This window comes from Chlamydotis macqueenii, chromosome 27 (genome assembly GCF_036417535.1).
Source record: "Chlamydotis macqueenii isolate bChlMac1 chromosome 27, bChlMac1.mat, whole genome shotgun sequence".
Taxonomy (NCBI): domain Eukaryota; kingdom Metazoa; phylum Chordata; class Aves; order Otidiformes; family Otididae; genus Chlamydotis; species Chlamydotis macqueenii.
The window spans coordinates 1,292,898-1,319,251 of NC_141582.1; the positions used below are offsets into that span (position 1 = coordinate 1,292,898).

A 26,354-nucleotide genomic window follows, 5' to 3' on the forward strand; every position below is an offset into this window, starting at 1 on the left:
GAGCACTTTTTTTTTTTTTTTTTTTTTTTTAAAATACGGCGCCGGAAAGCAAACCGGCCGACTACCTGTGCGATCGCTTTATCCGTACGGCACAGAACAGGTTTATAGAGATCGCTCTGCTTAGCACAGTTACGTGCCGGGACCGTTCGGCGCGGGGCGGACAGGCTGTGACACCGCATCAGAAGCCGCTGCCGCTGCCGCGGGGTCGCAGTCGGTCCCCGCCGGTCCCGGACCCGCCACCCCCGCCTCCCGCCCGCGGCTGGCTGCTTGGAGCCGGCAGCTGAAGCGAGCGCAGGGCGGCTGCCGGGCTGCCCGTCGCCCGCCAATCGGGGCAGGCTATGCAAATGTTCTGCCCTTATTTGGGGGCAGGCCCCGCCCCCTTCCCGGCACGGCGGCTCCCGTCGCTGTAACCCGTTGATGGTGCCCGGTTTGGGAAGGACCGTCTCTTCCCAGGCGTGTGTGCGACCGGGCTCTCTTTAGCTCCATTGCTTCCTTTCTTTTACAATTTATCCCGCTTCTTTTTTCTTTTTTTTTTTTTCTTTTTTTTTTTTTTTTTCCTGGATTAGGCAGCAGTCAATCCTTCTCCCTGTGTCTGTCGACAAACAGGTGATCCTTGTTAACAGCGATCAGTTTCTGGATGCAGCTTCCTCTCCTGCGTTTGAAGGATGATGATACCAGGCAAGACTGAAGCAGCGTAACTTTTACTTTGCAAGAGGAAAAACTTCCCCCCCCGCCCCATTTGAAGGCATTAAAAACACGTAGTGTTTATAAGCAGAAGAAGTTGGTTTTAAAGTTGAACTTCTCCACTTTCCTGGGATTTGTGTGTGTCAATTGCAAAGGCTGCGGTGTTTTGTTTTTCCTTTTCTCCTCCCTTGTCCCCCAAAAGGAAGCTGTTGCTAGTTGGAATAGACTTTTTAAATGTTTGGGATTCAAGATACTTTAGGAAGAGGACCAATTCTGAAAGATAAATCTCTAGGTTCTGAAATGGATTCCGTCAGGTCCTGGGTCAGAAACGTTGGGGTTGTGGATGCAAACGTAGCAGCACAAAGGTAACTGTGACTATTTCTCTCCTACTCTTTCCCCACTTTTTTTTTTTTTTAAGCAAGCCTTTTTTTTTTTTTTCCAAAACCTCTTGTTGTTTGTATTTGATATTAAATTTATTTTCTCTTTTTTTCTGTCCCCCTACCTCCTCCCGGTCGCCTCTAGTCCGTGAAAAATCCACGTAGTACAGCTAGAGGTAGGGAGAAGCGCTCCAAAATCGGAGAGCATCAAGAGTCCTAAAATCCAGTGCGGGGATCAGATGACCGAGATGATCATTCTTTTTCTGCACAAGGGAGGTGTGTGTGTGTGTGTGGGGGGGTGGCTCGGTTGTACCTAGCGGTACAGACTACTCCTTCCCGCTTTGTGGGTCCGACAGCTGAATAGGAGCGGACCAAGCTGGAATTAACTTAAATGTCGATCTTTTTCCCCCGCTCCCCACCCCCACCCCGCCCCGGCCCATCTTGTTTTACTTAATTCCAGTGGCCCTGTAGCTACCGTAGGCATTGGCGAAACCTTAACCCGTGGGTTCCGGGCTGCTAGGTGACTCAAACGGGCAAGCAGCGAGCAAAGCGTGCTTTGGGGTGAAGAAGGGGAGTTTGCGGAAAGGGTGCCGGCGGTTCCGCAATGCCGCGGGGCAGCTCGGAGCCCGCAGTCTTCCCGCACTCGCGCCTGCCTGCGGGTAGCACCTGCCTGCGTCTGCGAAAGATCTCTGCTGGTCTGAAACACCAGAACTCCCCCCCGCCCCCCAGCCGAGGCTTCTCTGTTAGTTTTTTACTTGTTTGGGCGGGTTAGCTTCCCCCCGAAGTCGGCACAGGACCGTTATTCCAGCCTCTTCCCGACAGGGGTAAGACGATGAAAAACTCTTTTAGGTATTTTTTTTTCTCCTCGGTCTCTGGATACCCTTTTTTTTTAAAAAAAAAAAAAAGTAGTAGCGTCAGGGAAGGCTAGGTCCCAGGAATAAGTTGAGTTTTATTTAATATAGAAACAAAGTGAAGGGCATGTGGCAGCAGATGGGGCTTCAAGTGAACCAGGGACGCTACAGAAATGGCTCATCCGTGCCCCCACCCACGGTCTGATCCGTAAGCAAGGTTTTCCAAGCACTATGGGAGGAGTTATGTGTTTTGTGAATGTCGATAGACGGTTTAATAAATACTATTGGGGAGGGAAGAGGTTTATTCCTGGGGAAAGCGAAAGTAAAAGGAAACGGCTCCTAAGAAGCCTGTAATTCGCGGGAGCGGTGGGGATGCGGTCGCCTCGTGCGAGCCGGGTGCATCGCCAGGTTTTTTTTTCCAGAGATGTGTAACAAACCAAGAAACCCGTGTTCTTACCCGCAGAATGAGAGGAAGCCCCAAACTAGGTGCAGTTGTGGCGGATACGGTGAGTTCACACTGTACCTGTTTGGCAAGAGAAAACCCATCTGTAGTTCTCCGAAAGAGTCGGATACTTTGGCCAATGCAGGAGAACTATTTTGGGGACTGAAAAACTAAGCTGTTCTGATCCAAACTTATCTGGCAGACAGACTTAATCTGTCTGTGAAGTAACATGGAGGTGCTCGTGTGCACTCGTTTTCTCTGCAGTGGTAGAAATTGGCGTTAGAGAGAGGAGCTGCAACTAATTGCGCTAAGAAATGTAACTGCAGTTAGGGATAGCGGGGATCCGCAGAAGTGTTTGAATCATTCCAAGCCGGGAAATGTGTGGGAAACGGCACTGCGTTTTCTGCAGAGACAAGATTTGGGCAAGGGCTAATTAACTTGAGTCTAAATTCTTTCAGTTTAAATCAGAAATTGAAGATGCGGGCAGCAGTTCAAATAGGTCAGTGACTAAAGACTATGTTGACAAACTTCGCTGCTGAGGATGCTCTGCTTGAAACCAGTTGTCTTTTACCTAAAACCCCTCAAGCTGACAGCCCGCTGGCAGGAAATGTTTTAGGGTCACTTGTCTTCTACAGAAAGGTGAGCGCTGCTTGGAGGTACAGATAGCACTTCCAGACTCCGATACGTTACCTCTGCTTCCCATTCTGCGGGTTGCGTTCCAGAAACGAGTGTGACAGGCAAGAAGAAAAGAGAGGAGGAAGTACCACTTCCTGCGCTTGGCACTAACCGACTCTGAACGTTCGGGATCTGTAAATTATTCTTATCCACGGAGTGTAACTGTAGAGATCTCGGGGCCGAGGGCTGCAGTGACAGCTTCCATCGCGGGCATGGCCCGCTCCCGGCTCCGCGTTCGGCCGCAGCCGGTTCCAAGCGCTCCGTGCCCGTCCCGCCCGCAGCGGAGCCGCCGTGCGCCGGGGCCGAGGTGGCGCTGACAAGCGGCACCCGCGCAGGAGGGATGGGTTCCGGCTTTTCTCTGAACGTGTTCTGCCTTTTTGCTCTTGTTGTTTTGCTGTTAGTACTGCACAACCTGGTAATGTCTTTGTCTCTCCCCTCACTCCCTACCCCGTGTGTTTCCTCCACAGCGGAGTAGCTTTGTCCAGAGCTCACTTTGAAAAGCAGCCACCCTCCAACTTGAGGAAATCCAATTTCTTTCACTTTGTTCTGGCTCTCTACGACAGACAGGGGCAGCCCGTGGAAATAGAGAGGACAGCTTTTGTGGACTTTGTAGAAAATGATAAAGTAAGGCTTGTTATCTTTCTTCTTCCTCTTCGCCTCTCCAAATTTCATCTTTTATTCTCCCCTGTTGAGCTGCTAACTTTTAATGCCTGTTGTCCCTAACAAAATACAACCAGCTCTTGGTCAAGGGTTCAGGTGCTTTGGTAGAGCTGTTGCCTTGTGTGTGCTACTGTAGTTAAATAGGCTTGCAAGCCTCTGCTGTATTAGGAACACAATGGCAATTTCATACACCCACTAAAAATAGAATTTAAAATTTCAGAGGGGACAAATGAGCTTCCCCTCCAGCACCTACCAGATCTGCCAAGTTCTATTAGGACCTGAACAGAAGTCGAATCTGACCTGTAATATGTCATATTATCTGTTGAGCTTGGTTATATGTATTTCTTAAGACTCCAAAGCCAGTGGCAGGACTTGAAAAAGCACTTGCTTTTGGATTTTAAGGCTATGTGTTAACCTATTCACGTTGTTTTTACAAATACTTAGTCGTGGACAAGGTTTTTTTTTTAATTATTAAAGATGCTCATAAATAACAATCTAGGAAATTACAGTAAAAAAAACCCCATATAAGAAACATTCCTGTAACACAACCTTCAGGAAATAAATATGAATAATGACTCAGAATAACACTACTGCAAAGTAATGAACACATTAAAACCAAAACCCACGGAGCTTTCCCACTGTCAATCTGCTTTATGTTAACTGACTTGAAATGTACAAATTCATCTCAGTGTACTGCCTTGAAAAAGTTGAGAGCGTAAGAGCAAATAAGAGAGGAAAAGAAGTTCTTGAACTCCTACTGGCAAAGATGTCAGCAGTATTTTGTAGTTTGTCCTGGGTCATTCAGAAGGTTAATATATCCCAATCAGTGGATTCACCTCTCAGAATTTTAATGAACTTTGTTGTCACTTCCTTCATGATCATCAGCTTTTGCATTTTAAATGTGCCAAGTGTAAGTTCCGAAATAATAATTTTTTTTTAATTCTTTCTTTCAGGAGCAAGGCAATGAAAAGACTAACAACGGCACTCATTACAAACTCCAGCTCCTTTATAGCAATGGTGAGTCCCCTTTCCAGTCCCCTCCTGTAGGTTGTACGGTGAGGCAGGATTTGTGGGTGCTGTCACTATGATTTCTAAAACACACAGAAATTCCCTTGCATGATGCCCCTTCAGTGTAGGGATGGCCTCTGAAGTTTACCTGGTGTGGATGGGCTTGGGAAGCACGCTTAGAGGAAGCAAAACTACATGGTCTTTCTGAGGTTGTTTAATAAGGCACTAGATGAAACAAAATGGTTTTGTTCTGATATTTAGGGAAAGATGTGTGTAACAGCATTATTTATTACTCTTCTCTTTTGCTCTAGGTGTCAGGACTGAACAGGATCTGTATGTTAGACTCATCGATTCAGTCACTAAGCAGGTGAGCATAACTAATGTGCCATGCTGTCCTGACCCGTTTCATCCTTCCTTTTTTCTTAACGTTGCCCTGTGTGTTTTTTCTTCTCTAGTTCATTTTTGTCTTGTTAATCTGTATTGCAGACCTTATTTTTTGAGGGCAATTCAAGAGTAATGCTCTTAAGTATCTATTCCCCCCCCGCCCCCGCCAAAGGATTGTAGGTTTTTATCCACTTCTTATAAATATTCTGTATAAGTTGCTTTCCCTGCTCATAAAGGCTTTGGGGAAAGTTATTTTTTTTTTGCAAGCAATGGTAAAAAGCCTTCACCTCAGATCTAAGTGTTATGACAAATAAGTAACCCCCTGACACTACTGGCTTACCTATTTTCTTAATTTTTGTAGCCCATAACTTACGAAGGACAGAACAAGAATCCTGAAATGTGCAGAGTTTTGCTTACCCATGAAGTCATGTGCAGGTAAGATGACTTTATTAACGGCATATCATTTGTTAAGTTTGTTTCCGTAGAGGCCAAAAGGGCCTTTTTGATGAAGTTGTGATTTTTTTTTTTTTTGTTTGATTGTTTTGTTGTTGAGTCAGAGAGATTCTTTGTGTAGGAAGAGTTTCTTTTTACATGTCGATAATATTTGATTTGTGTTCAAGACAGATTTGTGGTGAGTGTGTTTGTGGGTTTTTTTTTTAACTACAAGAGATCTAGCAACCCAAGGTCCACAGTCTGAGCTGCGCTATTTTTGTTTAAACTAGGCCTTTGTATGTGTTGTTTAAATCGAAACTTTTCATATGCTTCTTTCTTTCAAATTTCCTGTTCACCTTTTAAGAATGAGTGATTTAACTTACAGAGATTTACCTGGAAACTAAAATGCATTCTTCATGTAATTTTCTATGGTGAAATATTTTAATTTTCTTAATGAAATTATAATAATTGATGTTCTTTAATTTTGCTTAGTTCTACACCAACCAAAAGAGAAATCCCTCAAACCAAAACACAAATCCTTCTTTTCTATACTGTGTAAGCAATATTTAGGAGACTTCCACATTTTAATTTAAAAATACACTATTTTTAGCATGTCAAGTTATAAATTAGAGCCTAAAATGAGTTGAGGATGTTTTTAATAATATTTGTATAAGTCTGAAGTTACATGTACCTTATGTATGTACATCGTGCTTCCATGGTAACTTATTACTTTTGCTGTTCTTGTGTAATTAAATTTTTTTCAATACATACAACAATGCAAACAGTCAATGTTCTTATATTAAAATGTGTTAAATTGTGCATAGAATGTTCTTTCATAAAATGAAAGGCAAAACCAATCCCGACCTTTATCAAACAGTTTGTGATTTATTGTATTAGTGGGAGGGGGTTAAGCTGTTGGACTGAATGTTGCTGTTTGGTACTTATTTGTTGGTGGTTTGTTTGGGTTTTTTTTGGTGGTTTTTTTTTTTTTAATTATCTAAAAGTAGCCTTTGAAGTTAATGTAGTAGAGCAGCTTATTTGGACAGACTTCTTGTCAAGGCAAAGTCTCCGTTTCAGTACTTAATGATAATGTCAACTATTCCATTACGTTTTAGATATAATAAGAGTCAAGTAAGTGTACAGTGTTTATCTGTTGTGCTTTGCTCTCATTAATTAAGAAAATGAGCATTGCTACTTTTGACAAAAATTCACACATGTATGCACAAACACAGCGTATATCATGTATGAGATGCATACGATGCGCTTTATGAGGATCTGTGGATGTAGTGGCAAAGATCAAAGGTATATATGTTTCTTTCTGGCACACGTAGAACTTGTGTATGTGTTTGTACATGCTGTCCGTATTGTTGAACGTCTTCACTCTAACTGGGAACATTAGAGAAAAAGGATCTTTGAATTGCTATGCAGTTGTGTCCTGGTTTGCGATAACAAGATAACAGTTGGAATACTTAATTCTTCTCCACTCTTTCTGTATCAATTGCTGTTCTATTTTAGAAGTCAAAACATTTCAGCAAACACCAGCACCTTCCCATTCATATGTACTTCCTTATAATAAAATTAATTTGACTTTTTCCCGTGCTTCCTCTCCATGCCTCTATAATATAAAATGCTCTGTTCAGCTTTTATATACCTGGCCTCCACTGATGCCTATAAACACATTCCATGCTTGATTTAAGTTCTGTGCTACCAGTGTAAACCATTATTCGGATTATATGAACTGTCCTGCTTGATAGATTAGCTAAGGAAGAATTACAACTCAGGGACATCCTTTCCATGTAAAACACAGATTAGGGAACGAAATCAAAAGTGCTTTGTAACCTAATCAAGACATTTGATTTTAAATGTCGTGTTTTCCTAAAGTATCTCTGAACAGGATGCTGCGTATTCCGAAGAGGCATTGCGCACATCACTTTGAATAACGCCAAGGGAATGGATCCAACTCTAGTTAAACTTGACATTTTATTTTATTTCTTTTAAGTACAATAATCAAATCCTCCTCATTGTGTGCTGCTTAAGTGGCAGCATCAATTTTTAAAGCCGCTAGTTTAGTTTGCATTAGTAACAGTATATAAAAATTTAATGCACTGTACTCGCTCTGCTGTCCAAATTGATGCCTACTGTTTTTAAAAAGAAAGGTCTGCCTGTCTTTCTGCTCCTCTTCTCCAAGCCCTCGCTAGTTGAAGGTAGTAGGCTTTTTTTTTTTTTTTTTGAATTTTTTTCATATGTAATCACACACGCAGATATTCTTGCTGTATGGAGACAAGTGCATCCAAAACTCCGCATCTTCGGCTCAGTGACAGATGCATGCTTAGCAGGAAAGTTGTCTAAATATTGATATGGCTACAACAATCTGTCATACCAATTGGAAGTTAAACTCTCAGCTCTCAATAATTAGTGCCTTCAGTCAGAGGCTCTATTTATTTATTTGCAGATCTGAATTTTTTCATCTGGGTTATTACAGCCTAATGGGAACTGTTCTTGTTAGGTGGGTCTATCTTAAATACACAGTCTTTCCCCTCAATGGTTGGAAATTAAGGTAAACAGTCTCCTCTCCCAGAATAACTTTTTTCTCCTCTTCTTTTTCTTCCAATTATTGACTAAGAGGAAACTAGTTGTTATGCTGCTGCCAGCAACCCCCTATGCCCTCAATGCTCAGAGGGTTAAAAGGTATTATAATTTGAACAGAAGTAGTCTCAGGGCCTACAGCTGGCTAATAACAGAGTTGTATTGAGTGCAGGCAAGCCCCACAGCTGTGACTTTCGCCACAAGGCTCAGACTAGACAGGAGCTCTAATCAGCTGGGCCAGGCGGCCACTGGGGCCCATGTCTTTATCGGCCAGATGGTGTGAATTTAGACACTTTTGTTATGCAATTGCAGGGAGGAGTTGGGGAGAAGAAAACAAAACAAAGGCCACCATGCTGTGAGCTTATTTGAGTTTGAAATTAGAGACAGATTTTTTTTTTTTTTTTTTTGGGGGGGGGGCGAAAGGGGAGGGAAGTTGAGGGCTGAATTTTAAAACCATTTTAGTCAAGTGTGGGGAGGGAAAGGAGGCAAGTTTGCCTTTGACATGAGCCTTCTGGAGAAGTCAGTTTCAGCTGGTGTCGCCTGTAGTAGTTCTTTGGTTTCTGTGCTTGTTTTAGTTTTTTTTTTTTCAGGACTACTCATAATGTAAACCGTTATTTTTTCCATGTAGATCTAGCTATAGGGGGACGTAGAATAAGAAAAGGTGTAGAAAATAGAAGTCTTAGACCTTGATATTCTTAAGCAAATGAGCATCTCTAAAGGTATGTTCCTAGCACACACCATTGTAGCAGAAGTGTAAATATTGGTGAAGTCATACCAATAATTTGCTTTAAGAGCATATTGTAGGCTTGATCCTGGACCACCAGAGTTTGGGATTTTTGCCATTGACTTAAATTGGAACACGTCAATTCTGTTACAGACAGCACTTGTAAAACAAACCCAGTGGAAATGTTAGTGTTTGGATATGATGATGAAATACTTGGAAACAGGGATTTAAAGATTTGAGAGGTACTTTTGCTAAAATGCTGGGCTGAAACATCCTCAGTCTTTAAAAGCACTCTGATTTACATGTGAACTAGTCATTCACTGGAAGTGAGTGACTGCTTTCCCTAATCAAGAATTTTTAAAATCTATTTTTGGGCTCAAATAGTATTTACTGTTAAAAGCAAAGTGCAGCACTCTAACAAATATCTGTTACCCAGGTGTGATAAGAATGTACATCTTTGTAAACTGCTTGGAGGACTTCAGCTGCAAGTCCCAGTTTTAGAAGGAAAAACTTTGTATTACAAATATAAAGTTACTAACTGCGATAATTGTGCAAACTAAAATAAACCAAGATGTGCTTAATTCGGAACCCAGCCTCATTGTACTCCAGTCTAGCATAATACAGTCTAAAACACTTACTGTGCCGAGAAAGGCAGCCTCTCTGGGAAGGGTACGTGAGCTGATGAGATGGGGTGGAGGTACTGCTGGTGTGTTCTGCTTGAATGCTACTGTGAGGTAGTGCAATCAGAAATATTTTTTATGACTACCTGCGTAAGTTAAACAATTAAAGAATATCTCATTTAGTGTTATTGCAAAGAGAGGAAATGACTGCTGTTTCAACTAGTTGTAAAAAAAACAAAACCAAAAGACTACAAAAATATTTTTTAAATCGAGTTTGTTTTATTATAGCGGCATGTAAACCAGCGAGGCAATTATTCTTGGTGTTATCTCCAATGCATTGTTATATTGAACATGTCAGAAGTACATGCCGAATTTATATTCTTCTGAATGACTGTTTTCTGCTTTTTGTTTTTTGGTGGGTTTTTTCGTGGTTTTTTTTTTTTTTTTTAGAAAATATCTCACATCTTGGCTTTTCGTACCAAAATATGCATTCTTTATAAACAATCGTTAGGCAGTGAAATGCATAAAAGATGCACTTACATCAAAGTTGGGAGAAGGAGGGAGTTGGGGATATTCTTAGCTAGTGTGAATTACCATAGCTTCACTGAAGTCGATGGAGCTATGACAATTTACAGCAGCTAGAGGGTCTGCCCCAGGGATTTTTAAATATTTAGTGTATCCTTTTATTTTAAAAGGACTAGCATTGATGAATAAGTGCAGGTTTGAGGAAAAGGGAATGTGGAAATGTTGAAACAGTTAGAGCTGCTATTCAAATGGATCTGCTAGTTGTATCTCATCTTGCTGGGCAATTTCAGCTTGCAAACGGGAAGTTCCTGGCACACGCTATAACTTCAGGAGAAGATGCATGCATCTGAAATTTTTCATATCATATCATTTTCATATCATTTCAATAAGAGATTTTTTTTTGTCTGAATGGTTATTTTAGGTATTTATAATTGAATATTAGGCATTTCAAGAAAAAAAAAAGTACTCTTTCATATTTCATACTGCCTTCAGTGAATTTAAGCATTTTATTTATTTATTTATTTTAATTCCTCTGCTTGGAGTTGCTCCCCAGTTGGAAAACCGTGGGATTCAGACTCACTTGATAATTTTGTGAATGTATTCACCACCATACAAAAAACATAAACAATTCCTTGATTCTATATGTGTAAATTTGAACAACTCAGCAGAATGTGAGAAACTTAATTTGGAAAGGCATTTGTGTAACTTAAGGCAGAATCTGATCTGGTGACTTCCGATACAGTCTACCTAAACTTTTGGATGCCTCCATCCTCCCCCTCCCGTGTTAGCTATGGTTGGAACAAACTATCTGAGCATCCAGACAGCTTAAATCTTGTAACAGACTAACGCATTGCTACGCATTTTAAAAACTGAGAATTGCAGAGCGAGGACTGTTTTTAAAGTCTATTGAACTTTTGGTATTCCCCTGGTGTGTATGCAAGGAGCATCACCCATGTCAACGTGTATATCAAAATAGATATCAAATCAAGTGGAAATCAAATAATGATCTCTTGATTTTTTTTTTTTTTTGTTATAGTTTCTTATAGTTATTAAAAATGGGAATAGGAAATGCAGTGGTTCTGTTCTTTCCTGAAGGAGGTTTAGTTCACTGGGAGTGAAGAACTTCAAATAGCTCCTGAGTGTAGATTGTATTCCTCTGTACCATCTCCTGCTGTATCTGTATACATATGTATGCATGCAAGCACACACATATATATACACACACATGCAGACATCTTTGCATATGTGTGCATGCACATACGTGTGGACATAACACGAATATTGTTCTGCAATGCGAACCTTATTGCAACCTCCTTGGGGTGACAGCATTATACTGTATTTTCTTACCAAGTCAGATAAATATATTTATTTTGTGTTGTGAGCTTATCAGAGAATTCTAATTTCTATACAGTCATGTTGGAGGCCACACAGTATAAACTGTGTATAAATATATGCTTAATCTTAGGGGCGTATCATCAGTGAAACAATTGCAAAGGGATTGACAGACAAAACGCCAACCTGAAAAATATCTCTTCAGATCCTTAGTAGTATCTAAGTATGTTCAGCTTCTGTTTTTTCACTGGTGCTACTACAGTGTTGAAGTTTTCTGTGGGCATGTGAAACTTAGTGCTTACTAGATATTTAGTAACAAATGAGTTATTAGAATATGACGAATCAGTAGGTTGCTTATAGTCAGTTCTAACACGTTCTTTTGATGGACTTTTAGCTATGCATAACACACGATACTTATGCCTGTAATGTCCTTGTGACATCTGTTAATCATTTATTAAGCCTTTATAAATAGCACCTTAGTCTAAAGTGTGACCATATATATGACTGTTCATTTTTTTTTTGCTGGGAATTTTTAAAAAGTCTATGGAGAGCCGAGTGCTAAACTCGAGCAGTAATCGAAGATGACTTGGGCACCCGGTTCCCTCAGTTCTTCTCTCTTCTGGAAAGCCTAGTCAGAATTTTCTCAGTTGCTCTTTTAGGCATATATTGAATCCTGAAGGTTTGCAGACAAGACTTCCAGCTGGTTGGTTTGCTATCAACTGTCACAGTAATTCTTTAATTTTAGTTTTCTTTGTCCATCTCTCTAGTCGGTGCTGTGAGAAGAAAAGTTGCGGCAACAGAAATGAGACACCGTCTGACCCTGTGATCATCGATAGGTATGAAACAAATCCTCCTTTTCCTACTGAAGCAACCCCAAATTGTTATGTATACTTTGAGGTGTCTCAGGGTCTTTCTTGATGGTTATCTGTTAGCGTCTGCCATTGAAGGATGTTTGTGCTTTGTGATTCTTCAGAAAAATGCCAGCCTAAGAGTTGGTTGGCTTTAGTCTATCTGGACTTACCTTGACAAAATTGTTGATGTTTTATTTTTTAAATTAAATTCTCTGTGTCTCATTTTCATTGTGACCAAATAGTCTATGTATGTATCTGGAATATTTTCTGTATGGCAGGGATATGATCCAACTGGGTTACTCAGACACATAAAACTTTTTGCAGCCTGGCAGCTTCAGTAATAACAAAATAAGAATATTTTTGTAGAAATGTGGGGAGGAAAGAAGGGGTAAAGGCAGAACTGCAACATATTTGACAGGATTAAAACTGACAGTTTGGGGGTTTTGATCAATTTTGTGTAGAACAGCGGCTTCATATCTTACTCAGCTCCAGGTCTAGGTGTTGCTTGCCAGTTTCTAGGTAAATAACATAAATAGGGGAGAGCAGCAGCTTGTTAAATCATGAACTGACACGTTAAAAATTGTGCGTGTTTGTGGAGGCTTAAAACACTAGCCTGTGGAACTCACTGACTTGAAGTGCTGTTTGAGATCTGGACTTCAGCAAGATTCAAAAAGGAAAAATAAGAATAGACAGAGCTGTTTCAAAGAAAAGTACACAACCAAGATGTCCAGGAGAACAGTAAATAAGGAAAAGTCAGGAAGAAACCTCCCCCAACTCCAGATTATTCTATAGTAACTGTTTAAAGAGTTTCTTTTCCCTGAAGCAGCTGGTACAAGGGGCCAGTGGAGAACTGGTGCTGAAGTGGATTAATTATGGATTCAGTTTTTATGTCTATACATGGCTGACATGTTCTGTCAACGTTCTAATAAGCATCATTTGTCAAGGTCTTTCTTGTGAATTTGTTTTGAGATTCAGAATGGTCAAGCTGGTTTGAGTAAAGATCTGCAATTATTTCTTTTTTTTTTTTTTTTTCCCATCACAGAGTCAATTTAAATAATTCTGGAACTTTGATGTGATAGGGTTCTTCCACTCCCTTTACTCCCTGGTTTTCCCTTTTAATTTTGTACTTACAGGTTGTGGCTGGGGCCAAAGTTGTAAATTCCAGCCAACTGGGCTATTTGTGTGGGTGTGGGGGAGGCAGTTTCCTGACTAGGAGCAGAAGTCCTAGATATGCCATCTCGACATTTTCTATGAAATTTCTAGTTCATTTTTGGCTGTGTTGATGTTTAGTGTGAATCTGCATTTGGGAACTTTCCAATGTGAAGTCTGAGTTTTCTGAAACTTGTCTAACTACTGGAGAAGCAGCATGATGTAAGGCAGTGTAGTAGCCTGAGTTAGGACCATGAACGAGGTAGTTCCTACCCCTCACTGAACTTGTCATCTTCACCAAGCTGTCCATTCTCATGCAAAATGAAAATTCTGAGCTTTCTGTGGGGATTTGAGATCTGTTGATGTAAAATGCAATGGAAGTGAAACTATTGGAGAGAACAGGGTTATTCATTTTAACAACTGCGTGTAAAATGTGCATCACAAGTCATCTGTGTGGTCAGTGAGTCCTAAGCTTTCCTAACTTGCTCTAGGCCTAGAACTCTTACTCATAACTCCCCTGCTAACAGCAACGGGCATTCTGCCTATGTGGAAGCATCCTCTAGGTTCAGTCTGGCAGTTTCTTGTTGAGTGTCTGTTCTTCCCTTTCATCTCAAAATTGCAAGTGAAATCTGGAGTTCAGTAGGGGCAGTAATAAGGTAGATGAGAAATAAGGGGTACAGCTCAATAAAGCTGGTTTCACTTGACTTTAAAGGCATTCACTAAATCAGATTTAGCTCACAGAGGAAAGAAATTATTACAAATCTGTGCTGCTGTCTGGATGTGACATAGTTTAGTGAATAGAAGCTAAACTCAAAGCTAAATCTTTTTTCTTGGTCTACTGCTAGTCAGTAGTGCAGGATCTAACAAATGACTCCCTCTTCTGTACGGTTATTTCTCTTCCACCAATTTACCCAGTTAAACAAGGTTTGAGGAGGGAGGGGTAATCCCATGTAGTACATCTCAATCAACACGTGTAATGCAAATATAATAACAAAGTTATGCTGTATGTGTCTGTGCACAGAGGAATTAATTGTCTAGTCTGTCATCCTCAGACATTTCCACAGCAGTAAGTACAACTACTTAAGAGTTTAACAAAACAGTCCGCTCTCCCAAGCTATGTTCAATGGACCTAATCTTTCTGTCTTTCAGACAAGCAGAAAACTCTGCTGGAGAGTCATGTGTGCTCTGAACTAGCTTGGGGATCTGGGCAGCAGTGTTCTTATTTAGAGGGTCTTTCTATGGCTTATTTAGAAGAGAACATCTATGCTGAAGTTACCTGGTAGCAGGTGGAATAGAATTTCTGAAATGCAGCTTGCAACTGTTTGCAATCATGCTGGCAATAAATGTGGTAAGATTTTCAGTTCAGTGTTGCCTGCATGGTGGTTTTTTCCTTAGTTTAAAATGAACTATGGATTTTCTTTAAAAATAAATAATAATTGGAATTAAGGTGTTTTTTTTCATTGTTTGAAATGATAAGTAAATGTAAAAATGTGTCTTGTAACAATGCAGCTGTTACATTCTAGCATGTCTCTAGAGAAGTGGGAAAAATGTAAAGCAGAGAAAGAAGGGGTTACAAGAATACATTTGTGTTATGCAGAGCCACGTCTAAACAGTGCGTGCAAAGTGAAACAGGACTAGAGCTTTCCAGTTAGAATAGAAGGAAAATGGAGGCCAGAGAAGAACTTGGTTGTCTGAAGGTGCCGGGTTCTCCCTCTGAGCCTAGGTTAATTAATATGCATTGCTCCCGCTGCAAGAGCTTGTGAGAGAAAATTGTGACTGGCGCTCAGGAGTTGTCATCTGCACTGTATTTATATCTATAATTTCATATATAATTCCAGCTGTGTGTGGAGACCTACATAGTTAAAACGTGTCTTGATTGTATAGCACAGGAAAGACCAACATCTTCCAAGCTATAATAGGTGACTGTTGTAAGGTGTGAGACAGAGATGGAATCCAGTTTTAGGTTAAACTGTGTATAGCAAGTTCTGTGTTATAATTTGCAAGTCCCACAAAGGCAGCGATGTACTCAAATATAAAGGATTCAGGAAGGCACCATGTTACTAATCTCGAAGCTACTCTACTGTACAAGCAGCCTGTGCATGGCAGGCAGGTTCCCTCAACAGCAAAGGAGCTGCAAGGGGTTTAGAGTCCAAGATGAAGCAAGCTCTGTATGGTATGCAGAGATACACTCCTCTCATGAGCGGGCACAAGTTATATTACCTGCGTTGGGTACCTCCAAGGGTGGTGAAGAAGCAAGGAGATATTGTTACTGGGTAAGGATATCTGTGCTACTCTGTGTTGTTGTTCTTTTTTTTTTTTGCTCTAGCTAAGTAAGTGTCCGCATCTGGTATGCCTGTCTGTGCTATAATTGCACAATTCTGACCACGCTGTAGATGCATCCTGCAAACCTCACTAGAACAACGAAGCACTCAAATAGGCTGAGGTTCTAACCTCCCATGCAATGTTGCACTGAACTAAACAAGTACCAAATTCAGCTGAATTCAGGAACTATGTTACAAATTGCTGCAAATGAACGTAACTCCATCAGCAGTACAGTGTCTTCTCCTTTATTTGTTCCTCTCTCTGCTTCCTTGCTTTTTATGTTTCCAAAAACTGATGCTTAGACTATTGTATTGGTTTACCTGTTTGTGGCTGTAAGGAGGCACAGTTCACTGGTGTTTGGCAAATAATGGAAACTTGTATCCCGGTTTAAAAAGGAAGAAACAGTTCAGTGGGAAAAAAAGTCAGCCATATTGTTGTTGTTGGGTTTTTTTCTTCTCCTTGAATGAATTCCAAAAGTTCTTATGCTGAATAAAACATTTCTGTTGTGACCTTTGCTCTGGGGACTAGATTTAGATCCGAAGGGTCTTGCAGTTATTTTTCCACTTGCTCTTGGAAACTAGCACTTTTCTATATGAAAGGGAGCTGCTTCACTGGAATTTAGCTGCATGCCCTGTCCCACCGACACATATCTGTAGAGCACATTAGAGTTTTTAGATTCCTGCAACAATCTGAGTCAGAATTCCAGTGTAACTTGGCTCAGAATCTGATTTCAGAATGCTGCTTCTGTTTAAACAGCAAGGATGCAGCTCAAATCCTGTGATGCCTCTAGTGCAGGCGTCAAAAACCAGAAACAACCTAATTCCACTGGAGTGCAGGAGTGAGAGGAGCCCCTGAACATGTTTGGGAGATTACAGGATAGGTGTTTAGTCCAGAAGCATTTCCAAAATATGCACTTCAAGTTTTTTTAGACAACACAAGCCATGGTCATGGCTGAAAATCTTACAGCAAGCTGTAAATTTGTGTACAAGATCAAAATTCATCAGAGCTCAATTGTTTCTAGAGTGGTGGATTCCAGTGATCTTAATTTCTATTTATTCTGTCTTCCTGCTGGGTTTTTGAAGTCAGTACCTGTGGTATTGGTAGGTTTAGAAGACTTGAGAAATGTTTTGGGTTTTCTGTTGTTGTGTTTGTTCTTTGATTTGTTTGTGGGTTGTGTGTGTTTGTTTGTTTGTTTGTTTTTCCTTCCTCATAGCTGAAGTGGTGGTTCTCAATGTTCCTTGTAGTTCCTGGAAATTAGAGTGTGAACTTTGCATACTAACGTTTCCTTCTGTGTTGACGTTGTAGACAGGGATATGAAATGGATGGGTTGGGGTGGCTTTTGGGTAGAAGGGTAAAAGTTTGTTCCTTTGAAGATGATCCTTCCCAGATGAAAACTGTATTTTGTCACACCTGTATTGTAATGACTTAGTTTGCTGCATTTCCTACTCCAGTTATGCAAATAAAAAGAAACTTGGTCCTATGATTAAGAGATTGTGGATGCTGCAAATGAATTTAATTCCTCACTTTACTGTGGATTTTCTCTCTCATTTTGGATGAGTTGTATAGTTTTGGCTATAAATTCTTCATTCATTGAGTAGGAATGATATTTTTTTTGTGTGTGTGTGTTTCTTGAAGATTTAAGCTCTTTAGAGTGGGTTATTTTGTGCGCTTGTAACTCTTGGTGCTTTGCTTAGTTTACTGAAGCTGTGATCTCATTGAAGCCTCGGGGGTACTTGGGAGAACTGGCGGACTTTTTCAGTTGAACAGTTTATTTGCCTATTGAATTTTTTTTTCTTCTAATAAGAGATAAATAGTCAAAAGAAATTTCTGTGTAATTCAAATGAAACATCTTAATTGAATTAAACAATGCAATGTAACTGGGGTAGGACAGACTTTTTTGTTACTACAGGGGAAATTACTTGGAATGCCACTGCGAAATGCAAGCATAAGCTGTGTGCTGTGTGTAGCTGGCTGTCTTGATGGTTTTACTGTGTGGAGCCTCTTGAGTCCTCTGCTGTCTTTGAGCTGATGGAATGAGGTCATTTAGTTCAGATGCTTTAAGACTCTGAGATCCTGGGTTCAATTCCTCCGACTATTAACCTAAACTCTTCCAAATTGCCTGTGAATCATGTCATGTGTTTTGTTTACCACCGTTTATTTATGTATCTATTGCCATTGTTACTGGGCCAGTGGCTGCAGTGATGAATTCGATTTCAGTGAGCTGTAGGGTTGTGTGAGTATCACTTTGGGTCAAGACACCCACTAACCAGTGGGTGGAGGCATGGGGCCAGACGTGCAGCTGGGTCAGCAGCGCTGCATTGACTGGCGCCAGCTGAGTGCTTGGCACATTGGCTTCAGTAAATGGTGAACTACGTTATTGGTCATCTGACACATACTGTAAACATTTAGACGTTTTTAAATTATAATTTTTAAAGAAAATCCCGAAAGCATCAACACAGCTGGCACACTTGTTCGCACCTCTATAAAGAAGCAGGAGAGACTGGATTACATTCTTGTGCCTTAGGGGTCCAGCCCTTCAACGCAGGAATGGGGTGGCACGGACGGGGATTTTCTTCCCTGCTGATACTCCTGCCCTACCTGCTGAATAGATAAACAGGGGACTGAACTCTCGCAGGCTGGCTGTCTGGCATGTTTCACAAGCACTAAAACTCACTTCAGGAAAGACAGCTGTTGCCAGGCTTAAACATTTGGACTGTGCTCCTGTAGTGTCCATGCTGTGTGTTAAAGTGCTCCGTGTGAGGTGTCCGCAGTAATAGGACTGGACTTTGTCTTCTTGTGCTCTCCTTGAAGAATCTGGCTTGAAAAAAGTGCAGACTTCTGGCTATCCTGTGTGTGGCTGGTTGGTTTTTTTCCCTTTTTTTTTTTTTCTTTCCCCCCCCCCCCCCTTTTCTCCCCTCTCCCCCCTGCCTTGATCTCAGCCATCTAAAAAGGACTTTTATCCTTTCCGTCTCCCTTTCAGGCTGATCTTAAAAGCCATTGGGTAACACAAGGATATTTCCTAATGCTTAAAGGCAGAACAGTGTGAATGGAGAGGCCTGGATCAAATTCCCACTGATAGTGAGTTGCCCTGTCACTTTTAAACAAGTCATGTAACTCCATGCCTCAGTTTCCCCCTTAACACAAAGTGTTGGCAATTACCTAGCTGTGGGAAGTGCTTTCAGGTCCTTGAATAGGAGTTTCTGGTTTTATTTTTCATGTTTCTCCTGCAAGGAGGACTTAATATACATGGCAATTGGATTGCTCTTGTTCTACTCTATTCTCCACACTCCTTTTAAGCCTGCTGAGGTAGAATAATAAATGTCTCAAATCTGTTGGTGCTGTGGGGTGAAACTAGGAGCCACAGATAGACGCAGCTCCAATCCCCCCTTCCAAGTGTCCAGAACCACAATGATCCCCTCCCTTGTCCTAGGGAGTCAAAGTCCTTTGTTCACTGCTAAACCCTGCTGTCCTGCAAAGAGCTGCTGTTGTGCCATCTGTCTCTTTATGAATTTTTTAGTAGACTGGATGTTTGTGGGGAGTCAGTAACTTAAAGTGCACTATCCTAGCCATTTGACAAGTGTTCTCTTAGTACGTAATGTTCGTTTCTTCCTCCCCCCCACCCTTTTAGGCCAGAAGAAATTTTCTTTACTAGTTTTCTGTTCAAAGCATCTTGAAATCTATGATGCGTACAGTCACTTAAAGCTTGTAAATGGGTAAACTGGAGACTAGCTGGTGTCATTTAATCTTTTTTTTTTTTTTTAAATGTTGACAGAAAGCAGATTTTCCAGCAAGCTGGTGAGTCAAAAGAAGCATAAAGATCTCTCTGAGTGTGCTAGAATAATGGAGTTGTGGTTAAGGAACTAGTTTGAGCTGTGGAAGTCCTGAGTTCTGCTCCTTTCTCTCCATTGCAGACTCCCTGTATCTTTATAGCCATTCACACAGCCTCTGTTTAACAGTAAACCAAGGGCATGTGTGTGCTTTTCTAGCTTTCAGCGATAACATAAAGATACATATGCTGAGAACTGATGTGTGGAAATACTAATGTGACGTGGAAAACTGTTGCCATTAGAGTAGAGATAGTTTTGGAGTGATTGAAAAAGTTATTCTCCTCCTAGACTGTTACTGCTGCCTGAGAGGAAGGTGTTACTCCTTCTGAAACTAAGCAAAAAAAATAAATGAGGTGCGTTTAAATCACTGCTGATTTCAAGCGTGGGTTTGTCAGGAAGCGAACAGAACTGGAACCTCATTTCCGCGGGCTTTTTGTACGTGTGCGCTCCTAGCCATGGGCTGTCCTTATGCAACTGTGCAGCCACCTCACCTGAGCGCTCTGCATAGAGTGCTTACCTTTTTGGGTGTGCTAGAGGGAAAAACGTGCCGTGTGGGAGTGTTAACCAGTACTGATTGCTTTAGTTCACTAAGTCTGTGACTGGAATAGTTAGCACATGTTCTGGTTTCAGAACTGCAAGGTGAGCATGGTTAAGTCTGAGCAAGGACATACTACGTAATTTAAAGAAATAAAATCTGACTATCGCTACTGCTGCCTGGAAACCTTAAGAAAATAAGTCAAATGAAGACAAGACCCAAGGGATTTTAGCAGTTCTGCATAAATCAGATAAGTTTCCATGATGCTTTAGTGCAGCATGGACAGCAAGTATGGATGAATTCCAGCCTTGTAAGATTAGGTGTGTGACACAAAAAACATCGATGGGGCTGGCTGGCTGAATCCTGAGTGAGCAATGCAAAGTTGTGAGCAAAGTTCAAACATAGTGTGAAAAAATCCTTGTCTCCTTTTAAATGAAAGCTTTGTCCCTGCTGTAAGGAGACTTCGATCCAGTTTGCGTTGTGTTCTTGTGAACAGTGAGTGAGGAGGTTAAAGGGCTGCACAGCCAGCTGATAATAAGAGATCTCAGAAGAAGAGAGGAGGTGTAGTGTAAGGAGCTGTTAGTGAGTTCGGTAGTAGTGGAGAGGGGAATGGAATAAAAGTTTCCCATGAACTAAAGCACCTCTGGGAATAGAAGCTGAGGATAAATTCACTATGCAAACAGCACAAAATAAATTCTGGGCATGTACAGCAGTATTGTGTGACATGGGATCTCTACAGCTCACCTTTTTGAAAATGGGACTGTGTTTGCCTGGATCCACCTGCACTCATCATTGAAAATGCCAGTATTTCAGAGTATGTGCATCCTAATAAAAGCATCCTCAGTGTATTTATGGCCTAAAATACTCTTCCTTATCCTTTTGCACTCCTCTCTGCCTCTGTCTAGATCTGGTTTTATGGACTTGTCGCTTCATCTGCCCTAACCACTTTTGTTACTGCCTCTTGCTTTGCTTTTGAACCTTTTGTTTCTGTCCATCCCTTCCTTGTGTGTTTCTTTCACCATGTGTTTCTGGTGGGATCTTGTACATTTTCTACCCTGTAAAACATCTCAGGATTTCAGCCTCTCTGAATCGAGTGCTTCACATCTGAAGAAGGTCTCCCAGTTAATGTGTAGTGTTTCTTGTTTTCAGATAGCGTATATATCTGAAAAGAACTTATATCTGCTCAGAACTTCACCCAGCGTCCCTGTAAAATGAAGACAAGGTTGAGATCAAAAGTATGTAACGTGTATCTGAGACTGGATTAAGTTAATTGGAGACGGGCTCATAATTTTAAAGATATTTAGAGCTTATGTGACTTGCACAAGGTCATGTAGGAGGTCTGTGACACAGTGAGGAGTGGAATCCAAGTCTTGTGTAAGCATGTCCTGGAACAGCATTTCGTCTCTGCAAGTGTAATTCATATTCCCATCTTTCTCATCTTTCTCTCTGGTTTGGATCTCTAATGTGCTGCTGTCATCCAACCAATCTTTCTTTCTTTCTTTCGTTTTTTTCCTTTTTTTTTTTTCCTTTGTCTTTCCTCTCCATCTCCTCTTCTCTGCTAATTTCCTTCACAAATAAATGCTTATTTCTCCATGTGTGTTCCATTTATAACTCCATGTTTGGTGGCTTTTCCTTCAAGTGGAGTCCATTGAGTTTGTAAATTATATTGGATCAGTGAGCCTATAATGAGGCTTCTAAGTCCAAACAATGCAACTCTGCTGGGATTTTATTGTTCATACAGCTTCTTCCCTGGGGAGTGATAGAGCCATTAGGTGTGTACTGTGTTTAATATTTGGTCATGACAGGAAGCAATAATTTTCTATCTTTTACTGTGGCTCCCGAGCTGTTTTTAAGCAGTCAGCTTATTTGAGTATCATTAGGTAAAAAAGTTGTCCTTTCCTACATGGATTTGTGTCTTTCCTACAAAGGCTATTTCAAGAAAATAAAATAAAATGAAGTGGCGACTGCTTACCCTACGGTGGTGTTTAATCACGTACCCCTCTTGTGAACTCCCGAGTGCTGTCCCACCTGACAGGAGATGGCATAAAGCTGATTTCACCAGATAATGGCATTTCTCATGCTGAAGGGATTTTTTACTTTATTCCAACAGAGAACAACCAACAGGGCTTCTATTTGTATGGCATGTTATGGGTTTGGGGATTTATCTTGTACAAATCCACAGTGAAACTTCCTTTAATTTCAGTGGAACCAGGAGCAAGGTTGTGTTCAAGTATTCTGGAAGTGGTTTTATATTAGCAGAAAAAAATCAAAAGCAACTAACAATTTTTGGTGCCTCCAAACTTTTTTTCTGAGGTCCAACTACAAGCCACTTTCAAAAGGTTCTATTTCCAGATGGTACTGGCACATAGCAAAAACATATTCACTGAAATAATTTAAAAATTAAAATTAGATTTTAAATCTGCACTTAAAGGTATTTTCACTGGGGGAAAAAGAAACAAAAAAACCCAAGGACTGAAAACCAGTCTGCTTTTCCAGGAAAGACTTGCAATTTGGGAAGGAAACCTTTATACTTTTCGGTCAGTTTTTTTTCAGCCCTTACCCTTGCTCTCTGAAGATCAAACTATTTTAAATTTGGAGTCTAAAGCCACTTGATAATTCTTCAAGAATGCATGCACTTTTATTCCTTGAGTGTTTAAAACTGAGCTTTGTCCCATACTTAACCAGCCTACTGCTTTTGAACCAAGTGTTATTGAACAGTGTTGTGTTTTTCCTTAGTATCTTTCAGGAAATGTGTGGGGTAGAAACATGATCTAGGACTATCAGTCCAGCATCAGCCTCATAGACACCTTGTTTTTCTGCTTTCTTCCAGCAGGAAGCTTTCTTTGGGCTGTAGGAAATGGCAGTGCAGTAGTTTACGCAGGCTCTCCTTCCAATGTTGCACTGCATCCAAGGTACCAAAGTAGGGTAGCCTGCAGCAGGGAAGAGGAGGAAAGCTGTTGGTGACCATACAAATGTCCCCGTCAGCTTAGGCTCTGTTACAACGATGTATGAAAGTCGTTCCACTGTCCGTGAGCAGTTCTGACGGAAATTAATGCAGTTTGGAGAGAGTTTCATATAGGGCATAGCATCTTACCAATCAGTAAGCAGAACTCCAAGGTATGTTTTTTTTGTAAGATGAGTATTCTCCAAGGGGAAGAGAAATAGAATCGAATGGGAAATTTCATCTGAGTTTAGGAGATCTGTAGTCCAATGCCCTCTTTTTGGCCTGCGTTTTTTAATTTCTTGTTGCTTTTTTTATTCAAGATCCTTTAGCAGACTCTACAAATTGTCATAACCTGTTCCTTGCCTAGATTTCCCACCGAAACGAGATGAAATAAGAAGACTGAGTTAGAGGAAGCCCATAATGATCAGTGAAATCGGTACAGAACTTGTTTTCAGCTCTTCCCCTAAGCCTGCATTGATAAAAAAGAGGTCATGTAGAGGAAAGAGTAAATCTGGGGCAACAGGCTGTAGAAAATCAGACTCTGAAGGCCATAGCTTTATAAATTTAGTGTTTACAGATCAGACTGGGGAGCTGGTCTTCTGTGGTCCTACCTCGAAGGCCTACACCTGTCATAAACCCAACACTTTGTATTAACCAAGTGTGCTCTGGTGGAAGGGAGGGAGACCAGGATGTTGAAAGTCCATTTCCAGCACTCCCCTTCCCGTGGCCTACAGAGGAACTTGGACAAATCACTTCTCCCTTAACTTACCTTGTTAAATTGCAAGACCTTTGCAATGGGCACTGTTTGGCAAGCAAGATGGGGTGAGGGAGGAGGAGAGGTTCATCTTGGCTAGGAGCAGTTAGGTGATTCTGTAATACTAATCACGGTGGCAATTTGAACAACGTTGATGGTGTCTGTCAACAACAGGAGATGTTTTGAGTGTGCCGACAGCGAGTTAGATGGAGCAGAGTCACCACACAGGCTGACCTCTTTCTGGAAAGAATATTCTTGCTCATATGTTTAGAAACCATGATGTCAGTTTAGTACACAGTTTAGTACACCAATTAATTTATTTTTGGAAAAGTAGCTCAGTGATTGAACTGGAAGAGTCTGGGTTATAGAAGCTTTGCAGCTCAAAGAGTCATAACTTCATACTCACAGGGCCTGGGGTGATGTGTGAGCAAAGCGACTCCAGCTCTGCAGCCTGCGGAATGTTCAGCCCTTTTCCCTCTGCTCAGTTTTTGGCATGAAGGCAGAAAATTCTGCTCCATGTTTTTTTTTAATCCCTTTGAAGAAAAAAAGAGTAGAGTAACTATTCTCATTGGAAATGTGAATCCCAAGCAAACTAAAATGATATTGTCAATTACCGCAAATCCTTTCAGGATTCGGGCTCTGTAGCCTTGTAGGAAGCTGCTCCTCTGACAGTCTTTCCCTTTCATTCCCAGTGCTTCCCTCAAAGAACCAGTCAGCGTTCTCCACAGGATGTGCCATCAGTTCTGCATGTGTCTTATGGATACCATTGTTGCTGCTGACTGCACCACCAAGCTGGTTTTTTAGCCTGATTATTGTAGATGTTCGCTTGCTCTAGTTAGGTCTGTTCCTTTGCTCCAGGGGAAAAGTTTTCCGCTACCGTATTTTCCCACTGGGTCCTTGTCTTGATCTTTGCAGCTCTGTGCAAGAGGCTTGTATCAGAAAGGAAAGAAATAATTGCTTTGCTCTTATGGCTCTGTACCCAAGAGCTGTGTTGCAAAAGCACAACTGCACAAGGTACGTTTGCTTTAGCCAGATACACGCGTTTTCTTTTTCAAAACGCCAAACCTTAGAGGAAGATCATTGAGCGTTTGAAAAGTGGTGGCATAGGGATGGTAATTACAGAGGCGTTTAAAGCAGTTGAAAGCCAGTACACAGAGAACAGATGAAATTAGCTGATGGCATAAAGAAATTAGACATGAAGCTGAGAGTGTTGATGCCAATACAAATTGGATTTAATTATTTTTTAAGAGATGCGGTTAGGTTTTCTTATGCAACATTGATAAAAAGCTATTTCAGCAAATGGGTCCTGATTCGGCAAAGCAATTAGCACTTGATATTATTTAATATCAACATCAAGAAGCATATATGTAAATATTTTGTTGAAACTAAGTCCTGAAAAGACAAATGAAACTTCTAAGATTCCCATCTGGGCTTCTGATCTGTTTCACATTTGCAAACTTTCCATAAGAAACTACAGTTCTTGAAATTTTATTTTTTTGAAAAGATGAAACTTAGGATTCTTGTGTTCACATGAATCTGAATCAAAAAGTGCTGTTTTGGATGATCGGTAAAGCTAAAGGGGTCTGTCTCCTTCATACATGCTGCTTATCTTATAGATCTATCTTAAGTTTTTATTCTGGACAGCTTAAAGTGATCCTTGAATTTATAGCTACTAGAAATTTCACTGGGTCTTCAAACTAGATTGTGCTAGATACTAATTTGGAGTATGAGTAAATACTTGACTGGCGATGTTTTTCCAAATCTTTACTCTCATTAGGAACATGAGTGCTTTGTACCTTGAAGAAAAATAATGACGACTTTTAAGGTTGAATCCCTGCCAGTATAAATCATTCTGCTTGATGTTGACAAAATATCTGGTCAGTCAAAATTCCTCTGCTAAAGAGGGGAGAAAAAGTGTACAGTGTTGTGTCAGTGTCACTTGTTGACATAGAACCTCAAAAAAAAAAAAAAATCCTCTGGGACATTTTGGTTAAAGGTTCTCCCCCCTTCCCCTTTATCTCAAGCATTTCCCAGCATTCCTGCAGGAACATCTGGTTCTCTCATTTTCTAGCTTTACTTTGGTGCCTTCAAAAAGTATCACTGTCAGCGTGGCTCTGTTTAGCCAAACAACACAAGCAGGATAGTAGCCCTGCCTGATAACTCGCCTAAAACATAGCTGCTCTGCAGAAGCAGTGACCTTAACCATTTCTGTAATGGGTAAATGTGACTCTGCCCTTTATTTTCTTCTGTGGCTTCAGGGATTTTTTTACAGGCAAAATTTATCTTTGTGTTATATATGAAGATATGTGAAGCTCTGTCTCTTTCTGCTTTCGTACATTGGATGGCTATTTTGCTCCACTCGAGAGCACTGCTTGAGCAAGAGAAAAGCAGACAACATAAATGCTCTATATTTGCACAGATCAAAGCTGATTTTAAAGCAGCATGGTTTCTTCTTCCTTGGCTAATGTGAATTGTCATGCAGCTAAGAGAATTCTTATCGGCTGAGGCTTGCCTGTAACACTTGTGGATGTATATGGTGCAGTTGGCTTACTTGCAGTGTGAGGAAATGGTACTTTTGGTCAAAAGAATTAGGCTTTAAGGGTTGATGAGGAATTCTGTAGTGGAAGAGGAGTCTTGACTGGAAGATTAGGACCTGGTAATAGGTCAGTGTC

At 40.8% G+C, this 26,354-nt stretch overlaps 1 protein-coding gene across 1 annotated transcript in view; it reads left to right on the forward strand.

Annotated features, from left to right (window-relative positions):
- The first annotated feature begins 476 nt into the window (after positions 1-476).
- Positions 477-26,354, forward strand: part of EBF2 (EBF transcription factor 2) — a 145,004-nt gene continuing 119,126 nt past the window's right edge. The window contains exons 1-6 of the mRNA XM_086767836.1: positions 477-1,049; positions 3,497-3,653; positions 4,643-4,706; positions 5,009-5,064; positions 5,443-5,516; positions 12,068-12,136. Of these exons, the coding sequence (XP_086623962.1) occupies positions 919-1,049; positions 3,497-3,653; positions 4,643-4,706; positions 5,009-5,064; positions 5,443-5,516; positions 12,068-12,136 (551 nt within the window). The 5' untranslated portion in view covers positions 477-918. The remainder of the gene's footprint in view (positions 1,050-3,496; positions 3,654-4,642; positions 4,707-5,008; positions 5,065-5,442; positions 5,517-12,067; positions 12,137-26,354) is intronic.